Genomic DNA, 10,325 nt, shown 5'->3' on the forward strand with positions numbered 1-10,325 from the left:
TTTTTTGAGAAAACTGAAAGTTCACCTTATTTTTTGAACAGATGGCATATTTATTCGCACTCATTTTTCCATTTTATACTTTTTCAAAATAAGTTGAGGTTCACTTTCATAAAAGTCTGTTGAATATAATCAAATATATGTTGTATTTCATTTTGAAATATTCATTTTCTTGATTTCTGTTAGTGAAGCAATTGTTTTGCAAAGGTTTAGTTTTTGGATTGACATCAACCGAATATCATGAAACAAAAGCCTCACCTTTCCTCTTGAGCTGTTCGTCTTCACTAATACTCGCTTAACCAAAGATCTTGCCTTGTTTGTAACGACATCGTGTGTTTTTGCAGCCGAAGAACCCGCATCATCTCCCATCAAAAAAGAATCCTCTCCAACGAAACCAGATTATTCCCCCCCTGTTACTCCAAATAAGTCCGATGAGAATCTTGCCGTTCAATTGCCCACCGATCCCATAACACTACCTTCTTCACCCAAACCAGAACTGAATGGTACCACCACCCCAGACGGTAAAAAATCCCCCTCCCCAGAGCCTGCAGCTACCGCTGACAAGCCAGCTACTAACAATGCAGACAATAAAAAAGTCGAGGAACTCTATGATATCCCTGTGGGTAAGTTATTTTTACTAAAATTCATTAATGGCATGGTAATCACCTTGTTTGTGTTAATTTCTTGTTCGTTTTGCTACTCTCATTGCAAAAATTAGTCATTTCAGATACTCGTAATATCAATCCATCATATACAAACAGTTATAAAATAAAGTATAACTAGAAGTATAAATATTAGGTTGATTCAAAAGTTTTTTCCGTTTCAATGTCATGTGTTTTTGTTGCTCCATATCTCAACAAACATTTATTCCACTGTATCGTGTTGCTCAACGGTACCTTATCAAACTTTCAAACTATTAAGCATGGCGTTCCGCAAGGGTCTGTTTTGGGCCCGCTCTTATTTGCCATTTATGAATAGAATAGAATAGAAGTTTATTCATCACTAAAGTTCACATGTACAACATAAAAAAAGTGTAAATACATGAAACTTATTGGACTAGTCACAAAGAGAGCTTAAAAGTAATTAAAATTTACAAGATTATACATATACATTTTTGATAAGTAAAATATTAAAATATACAATGAACATCAACAATTTAAAAATTCTTGAAGAGAGTAGAACACCTTGTTTTTTTAAAAATCATTCAACCAACATTTTAGCTCATTGCTACTCATTAAACTTAACTCAGGATGAATAGCCATGAGTTTGTTATAACATTTAATACCTTGATATACATGGGAGTCTTGACCAACTCCTAATCGTGAGTATGGCTGGTATAATCTTTCACTGTTTCTTGTACAGTAATTATGTATATCTTTTTTTTTTCCTCAAATAATTTTCATCTTTTTTAATGTATAATATGATCTGCAGCACATAAAGTGAGGGGACTGTGAGAATTCCTAGTTGATTGAACCATTTTCTACATGATGTTTTGGAGTGCACTCCTGCCATACATCTGATAATTCTTTTTTGCATAACAAAAACTCTATTCATATGTACAGAGTTACCCCAAACATTATTCCATAACTTATTGTCGATTGCACTATTCCAAAATAATCCAGTTTAAGGGTTTCCAGAGATATTGTACCTTTCAATTGCCTGATGATGAAGCAACTTGTGCTTAATTTATTTGTTAGATCATTAATATGAGGATCCCATGTCATTTTTTGATCTTGAATGACTTGTGCAAACATATGATGCCGTTCAAATCGGATCTCTTTGCGGACGACACACCTTTCATTCAGTCGGATAAAAATAATGATATGTTACAGTCTCATCTCGACGAAGTATCTAATAGTGCTAATCAGTGGTTTCTATCTAATAAGCTGTAACTAAATTGTCAGATCTAAACACAATACATCCAGATTTCCGCTAATAATCAAATTATCTCTAATTGTGAAACTAATATAGTTAAATTATTTGGTATTACATTAGATAATAGACTCAACTGGTCTGCACATATTTCTCAACTGAAAAGAAAATTCTCGGGTTCTCTATTTGTTCTTCGCCAATTGAAGTACATCACTAGTGCAAATATATTAAAAACCTCATATTTTTCACTCTTTCACTCTCATATTAGTTATGGTGTACAACTTTAGGAAAATTCATGTCATTCCATTCAAATATTCAGGATGCAAAAGAAGGCATTGAGAGTGCTGACCAATATTGAATACAAGAATCACTGTCAAAAATATTTCAAAAAACTCAGAATTATGCCATTGCCAACTTTATTTCTTTATTACGTTTTGATTGAAATCCATAAGAAGAAACCATCCTTGGCGAAACAATGTCGTATCCACGAACATAACATACGAAGCGCTCACCACATTAGAATAAATCGATTTCGTCTTCACTTATCGCAAAAAAATTCCATAGATTACTCTCTGTACAATATTTCGCCTCAAGATTTCAAAGAACTCAGTCTGAACACATACAAGAGAAAATTGAAAAATTGTTTGTTGGGGCATTGCTTCTATTCTGTCGATGACTTCAGAACACATTTTTGTGGTAACATACAGGTCACTACTTCTTATTGATTTTCAAAGTTTTTACATATGTGATTGTTGAGTAAATTTTAAATGTAAAGCCAATCATGACTTGCTACAAACGTATTGTATTATGTAACGTAGTCAATTAATATTATTATTATACTAATCAATAGAGAATTTCGTACAATTTTTTTTCCAAATTTTGAATTTTTGTCTCTACAGCTTTTTACTATATGATGTCGTTAAGCGATTTTTGGCCAATTTTTCTCTACGAATTCAAATTGAACCAAAGCGTTGCCAAAACAACCCGAAAAATTAACTAGGCATTTGGTAATGATAGTGTTAATGAACGCACTATTTGACGTCAGTTTGCAAAACTTCGTTCCGGAGATTTTAGCCTCGAAGACGAGCCCCAAAATGGTCGACCTGTAGTATTCCAGGACGAGAATTAGGAGACGCTGGTGGAAACTAACCCATCTCCCATGCGATTTTTGATGGTTTGAAACGTATTGGAAAGGTCGAAGAGCTCGAAAAAATGGGTGGGTTTTGAGGTCTGTTGTTCTTTGCTTTTGCGCAACCAGAATGATCAGTTTTTGAATCGGATCGTCACGTGTGATGAAAATTGGATCCTCTACGATAAGAGGAGACGTTCAGGACAGTGATTGAACACCGATGAGCCATCCAGGCACTTCCCAAAGGCGAAAACCACCAAAAAAAAGACTATGGTTGCTGTTACCTGGACAGCGACTGGTATCACTATAACTTTCTGTATTGACATCGACAAATATACCAGCAGCAGTCGGCACTGATCAACAGAAGAGGTCCGATCATGCTTCACGACAACGCTCGTCCGCACGTTTCACAACCACCGTCCAAAAATTAAACGAATTGTGCGTTCGAAGTTCTGCCTCATCCACCATTCTCGCCAACCGACTACCATGTTTTCAAGCACTTCGATAACTTTCTCACTGGTAGAACCTTCGCCAATCAGGACCAGACATCGAATCTTGACACACAATTTTCATGCTGACGAAGCTAATCGACTTGTGTGCACTGATACTTTGAGTTAGACTTGTAGAAACGGACAAAACTTTTGAAATAACCTAATACATGTATAAATCATAGCAATCTCAGATGATGTAAAAATATAGAGTTTTGCCCTCCTTATTTCATGCTTCAAACTTCATAGACAACCATAATGTCCACTTCCTTCACTTACAGTATACATAAGGGAAACGAGGAGGTTGTTCATATATGTACGGTACACGCAGGAAATTGAGAACATTCAGGCACCATACAAGTTTTTACCATCTCAAAAACCACTGAAAACAAAATGAAGTCAGTCAATTAGTCCAAAACAAGCACTTCTCACAAACACCAGAACTGCAACACGTTTCTCGACCCGCGTTTTACCAACACTAAGTTGTCGTCTTCAAGAAATGAAGACTAATTCTAACTCTGATACCGGTCTTTATTCATATCTTACAGGATACACCGTGAATTTCTGAAACACATCGATGATTTCAGGTAGAAATAACCAATAAATTTTCTTGTGAAACTTCCTGATAAATTTGACAGAGCAATTCATTTAAAAGTCAACAATGGGACCTTTGTCTCTGTTCACAGTTCACATGCCACACTTTATTATTTCCGGACTTTGGAAAAGATCCAAAAATCTAGTGTTGTGTATCGATGTCAACAATTTCAAACAGTTTCCATTTATTCTATGGCCGTTCACCAAGGGGTGTTAAGTGACACTAGATTTTTCTGGTCTCCGAATTCAAAATATGCTTTGTGTTCTTTGAAATGAATTTTAATAGCTCGCTCACCCTGACCGATATATTTTTTGTGACAGTCTTCACAGCTTATTTCATATATTCCCAACTTTCTTCAGTCGAGAAGAATGTAACAAGTCTATATACCAGAAAGTTTAGTCCTGCAGTTTAGTGTTGTGGACAATGGTGTGAGCTATCAGAAATATATTTCAAAAAGTACTGGTATTCTTCTTATAAATGTGAAATTCCAGACCCTGATTACTTCTATTCACTAAGACATCCAAGAATGGTTACTCCTTGTTGTTTTCAATTCCATATGTTAACTTAAAATTCGAGGATCTTTTGTCAAGAGTTGCGGCGATGTCCTCTACCTTCCTTAGATTTCTTTGTGTCGAAAATCGCAGATACATCATCTACATATCAAGCTAATATCAACTGTTCTCACACAGTACTAAGAGGTTTATGTATTTTGGCTACATTCAAAAGGATAAAAGGCAATCTTCCTTTGATATAGCAATTATATAAATCCATTTCACATATCTTACATATCACTACATTTAAAAATGGAAACTGGATAATACAATTGGGAATGAAATGTTATATATGTTATAAATGTCTTTTTCAATTGAAGAATTCTACTAAAAATTCCAAAAATTCAGCCCTTATAAAACAGATTCCATGTTCTAGGCAGGTTGGCCCATAGTATATCAAACTGCAAATGTATACTTGCTAGTTTGATTTATTTGAGTTCAAATCAAGATAGATTATTGATTTATAAGTAATGAAAGTGAAATCATAGTCATAATACATCAAATCAAAAGCAGTAAAGATGAACTTACACCTATTTACACTACATTGTGCATGCATCTCATTATTTCAAGTGACTTATTGATGAAATTTTAGAGAAATTTTGCTCAAGCAATATTATATCCTCGGAACAATGAAAACTTCGCCATATTTAGTACACTTCTTATGTAATTTCAAAAATTGGCCATATAAGTTTCACAAATCTGAATATATTTCAGGTGCAAGCACCGAGAATCTGCCACCTGGAGTTCTCTATAGAGTTAAATCTACTTACAAGTACACGAGAGAAGATGTTGATGAACTGTCATTTGATGTTGGCGAAATCATTTCTGTTATAGAATATGATGATCCAGAAGAACAGGTTTGTAAAAAGTTGGAACAGGTTAATTAGTTTTTGTTTTCCAAACAGTTTTCTAAATATTTCGATATTTTGTTATTTTAAACTGACGAAAATGGAGATGACATTGTTTTTTTTTTTTAGGAAGAGGGATGGCTCATGGGCATGAAAGAAAATGGCGACAAGGGGATGTTTCCTGCAAATTTCACCAGGCCCCTTTAAGGTGTATAATCAAAAAATCCCTGAGAGTAATTCTATTATAATTATTTGAATATCGGATATTTGGCGTGTTATTTTTCACACGCTGTGTATAATGAACAAGTGCCTTAATTCATATATTTTTTATAGTTTTTTTTTTAATGTTGGATTTTTATTTTAACATCGAATACCTAATTAATTAATTGTTGTTTTTTGATTCATTGTTATCTCTTTATAGAATCTATAACTGTTTAAATACTCAGTAAAAATTCTATGAATGCTTGAATTTTTTTGTTGGATAAAAATTGAGGTGTGAAATTTTAGACCCCTATTTTTTGTAATTGATATTTTTCTGGCTTTGTAGCTAACCCAGTATGTTTCTTATTATTGAAAACACTCGGTCTTCCATTATTAAAATTACTACATTCGTTCAATATCCAACTATTGAATATTAAAAGAAATATTATATAGTTTTCAAAATCATGTAACAATGACTGTTTTTCTTGTATCATATTTAGAGCACGCTGAACATATTTGAAATCGTCTATCTTTTGACTTGCTTGAAATTTGCTCAAATAAATTTGAATGTCGCATAGTAAGCTGAATCTAGTCAAAGATATGATGAAGATCTTCATCAGGAGATCATTCCCATTTTTTTCCGGAAATTGTTCATAATACCGTGCCTTATCTGATTCTTGTTATTTTGATTAGTGGCAGAATTGACTTTAGCAAATATAATTTTCATATCGTGACAATTTCAAAATTTTTACCTATTATCTGTTGGAAATACGTTCTGTCACTGATATTTGAAGTTGGGGTGCTCCCATAGTATTGTGGATTTCACTTTTAAGATTTCTGCAGCATATTTTACATATAATGAAGTAGCAATACCAATTCTATTTTTTATTGTCGCATTCAGAAAGTATTAAATTAATGGGAAGATCAAGATCAACATTCTATGGTGGCACTCGAATTGTAAACTGGCTAAGGAATGTTATTATATGTATTCTGATATTGTGCGATAGATTTTAACTTATTTTTATTCTCTTTAATTATGTTGTAATATTTTATTAACTTATTATGTAGTGTATGTTTGATTAATTATGAAATAAAGTATAAATACTTCATTCGATTTTTTCATTTTTAGACCCCACTTCAAAATTCAAAATGTGAATTAAATTTCAGATTATTATAAAATAGTGAATCGTTATAAACTAGAAACAAAACAAAATCGTTTTCTTTGAGAATTACATATCTTTATTAAAATAAATTAGGACTGGAGTTTCAGAAACTGGATAAATTATAGTGATATCTATTTCTCGTAGAAAAACTGAAATGAATTACAAAAACAGAAAGACACACCCGAAGAAGCCATTGTATAGCAAAACACTTATTTCTGAATATGTATGTTATGGGTTTTCGTCAAGTATCGGCCAATTATATTATAAGAAAAAAATACTTTTTTGCTATGATGAATAATGGAAATGCCAGCAGTTTATGCTATACGAAAGAAAGTACTACTTTATATATTCTAATCATCATTTATTCTAATTGAGATGCATAGAATATCCCTGATGTAATCACTTGGAACCTTTTCGCATGTAGAATATTTTGTTAAAAACTTTCAACCTATAGTAGAAGATCCGAACCTAAATCGACCTTCACCGAGCTGATAATAGAATGAAACTACTGGTTTGTCAGGTATATACAGGTATATCGATGCCAGTTACTTTCACTGATTAGATAATAAATAATTACATAATAATCAAAAATATATGCAATATAGTACTAAAATATAGAACAATCTAGCATTAATTAAATATATATATATATATATATATATATATATATATATATATATATATATATATATATATATATATATATATGTTAGGAATCACACGTTAAAAGGTAAGACCTCGTTAGTCCTTAGCTGGCACAAGTTTCTCAACTTCTGAGAGTTGTCGTTCGTATGGGGGCGACAGCTGATTAACGGAAAAACAGATATATATATATATATATATATATATATATATATATATATATATATATATATATATATACTTATAACCGTAATAATATATCTAAAATAGACAAGTGTTTGTAATCTCAAAATATGATAACGTGAATAATAAAAAAATGAATGACTAACTTTGGAATTTTTGAACTCTTTCTGGAAAAAATTCAAGAGGAACAGACTGGACAGCCGAAAATTCGAATTAAAAAATAGTAAAAAAGATAGACTGAATATCTTGTATCGAGTTTAAAAAAATTTATTACAAAACATCATGAATACAAAAATTACATTAATGAAAAATAAATATTCTTTATTCTATATCTGATTCATCAGAAGTATCATTGTCGCACTCGAATTCTTCTGATTCATTAGATTCTTCCTCCTTCTCTTCCATTTCGACGATGTCCTGGATTTTCAAAGAAGTTTGAACTCCGATGAAACCTGTTGGTTTTAAAAAATCATCTATATGTCATTCGAGGCGACTACGATGTTGGGTCCTTTATTATTACACAGTATACTTACCTCGGATCCCTCTGTCACACATTTCCACGCGCATTGAAATTCAAATCTTTAAAGTTCGCAAACCCCTAATAGGACCAAATTTTCTGGAGACAACCCTATATCAACGTGTTCGCAATGAAATAGCGCTTATGATGATACAATTTTTTTTTTATTATCTAATCAGTGAAAGTAACTGACATCGATATACCTGTATAAAGTAGTTCGCCCAGGTAAATAATAGACAATCCAACGGCTGCACATTCTATACGTTTTATACTTCAAGTAAGGAAAAAAAATTTCTTATTATCTTGATGTTTCAAAATTTAATTAAAAATCATTTTTCATAATTAAAAATAGTCTGTCCAGGATTTTTTTAGCAAACCCATTTTCAACATATTTTCTAATATACTAAATTCATTATAAAATATATTTCATTCTATTAGAAGCTCGGTGAAGGTCGATTTAGGTTCGGATCTTAGACTACTAGGGCATTTTTTATAAAGAAATAATAAAGAGATCCAACAAATTTCAGCATTTCATTCACAGAGGTGCTGAGCACAACACAAGTAACTCAACTCTCAATGTAGTTTACACTTTGTTAAAGACTTAGACAATTTTTTTTACATTATGGGACATAAATTAAAGATCTCAACAAAATACGTAAGTCAGATTTCAATTCTTGCATCATCTATCAACATGTGTATAAAGTTGGGTCAATCTCATTTCTGGCGTCGAGATGTTTTGACAAAACAAATCGGAATGGGTCTAAACACCAGGGTTTCTATACATCTTTATTTTAATTCACAACCGTGATGGCGCATCGCCAGATAGTATCAACAATATTATATTTTTTCGCAATGATTACCAATTCTACTGATATGTAGATGGCGTTGATAAAAAGTTCCTTAAAGAACAAAGCTTATTCATTGTTGGCATTTATGAGTTTTCTCTACCCTGATTCGCAATAAGACAAAGGTTATGGGAAAGTTTGATATTGCTCTCATATAAGAACCCTGGGTCTACAAGATAAAGATCATGGCATTGGGAGAGATCCGGATGGAGTTTATTTACAAAAGAGCCTGAGACCTCAAGAACATACATTTTGAGAAAAGAGGTTAAACATACACCTTTGAATAACCTTTGTACCATGGACCTGACGATGGTTGAACTGAAGAAGGCTGCTGAGGAAGGACATGGGGAAATCGTTAATGAATCAGTGTACTTTCCTTGCAATAATCAGGAACTACCTCTTACCATGGACCAGCTAGTGAGGTCCTGCAGAGCAAACAGATCACCGTTCATAACTGTGCAGTACACAAGCACTGACCCCAAACAACATAACTACAACCCCTTCTTTGACGTCTCCTGAAGACGCCAACTTGGTTAATGATACGCGAGTCGAGAAAAGTGTTGCAGTTCTGGTGTTTGGGAGCAGAGTTTTATTATATATTACATCTAGCTCAGATCTTATCTAATATGCAACCTGTTTTGGTCTTCAATTTACAAGAATGCCATTCAAAATATTGAAAGTATTTGACAAACGTATTTACAACATTCTTGGGATGAAAATAAATAACAAAAGTCTGTGTTTTCATAGTGAAAAAAGTGGCCTCATAATGTTGCATTCTATTTCCTCTGAGCTCAACATGTTATTCATTTATTTATTTGAAAATAGGAAATCCTTATATAAATACAAGTCCAAAAAGGTAAAAATGGTTTATAAAAAATATTAAAATAGTATAAAAATTCTTTTAACAATAAAATACGTTCAAATAATATATAAATACAAGTAGCTGAAAGCTAGAAATAGAATGTGTTCCTGAGAATATTGTCCCATAACACAGAACAAATCAGGAGTATTCAGAATAGTTAGTTCCATATCACAATTATACTAGGGCATAAAAACAATTATTCGAGTGGGTAGGTAATGAAATATTTAACATATCACAATGTAACACGATGTAACACAATGTATACAGAACACATAAAAGCTCGAACCAATAAAACAATTCGATGATGTGAAACATAACAATTAAAAAAATTCCGAAAATTCATAGAGTATGTGATATAATATATATTTTCAACTGAGCCTTGAATGAATTTAAAGTAACAGAATCTTTAATGTGGTATGGTAATTGGTTGAA

At 32.4% G+C, this 10,325-nt stretch overlaps 1 protein-coding gene across 3 annotated transcripts in view; it reads left to right on the forward strand.

The window, feature by feature from the left end:
• The window catches only part of Amph (Amphiphysin), a 110,884-nt gene extending 104,094 nt beyond the window's left edge, over positions 1–6,790 (forward strand). For 2 of the 3 annotated variants that reach the window (XM_023168486.2, XM_074182662.1), the window contains exons 6-8: positions 342–620; positions 5,347–5,489; positions 5,610–6,790. In XM_023168486.2, the coding sequence (XP_023024254.2) occupies positions 342–620; positions 5,347–5,489; positions 5,610–5,687 (500 nt within the window). In that variant the 3' untranslated portion in view covers positions 5,688–6,790. The remainder of the gene's footprint in view (positions 1–341; positions 621–5,346; positions 5,490–5,609) is intronic. The other variant, XM_074182663.1, reaches the window with a different exon arrangement.
• Positions 6,791–10,325: the final 3,535 nt, after the last annotated feature.

The sequence above is a fragment of the Leptinotarsa decemlineata genome, unplaced genomic scaffold (genome assembly GCF_025532065.1).
Source record: "Leptinotarsa decemlineata unplaced genomic scaffold, Ldec_3_MD MMD2_tig00026328_RagTag_RagTag, whole genome shotgun sequence".
In the NCBI taxonomy this organism is placed as follows: domain Eukaryota; kingdom Metazoa; phylum Arthropoda; class Insecta; order Coleoptera; family Chrysomelidae; genus Leptinotarsa; species Leptinotarsa decemlineata.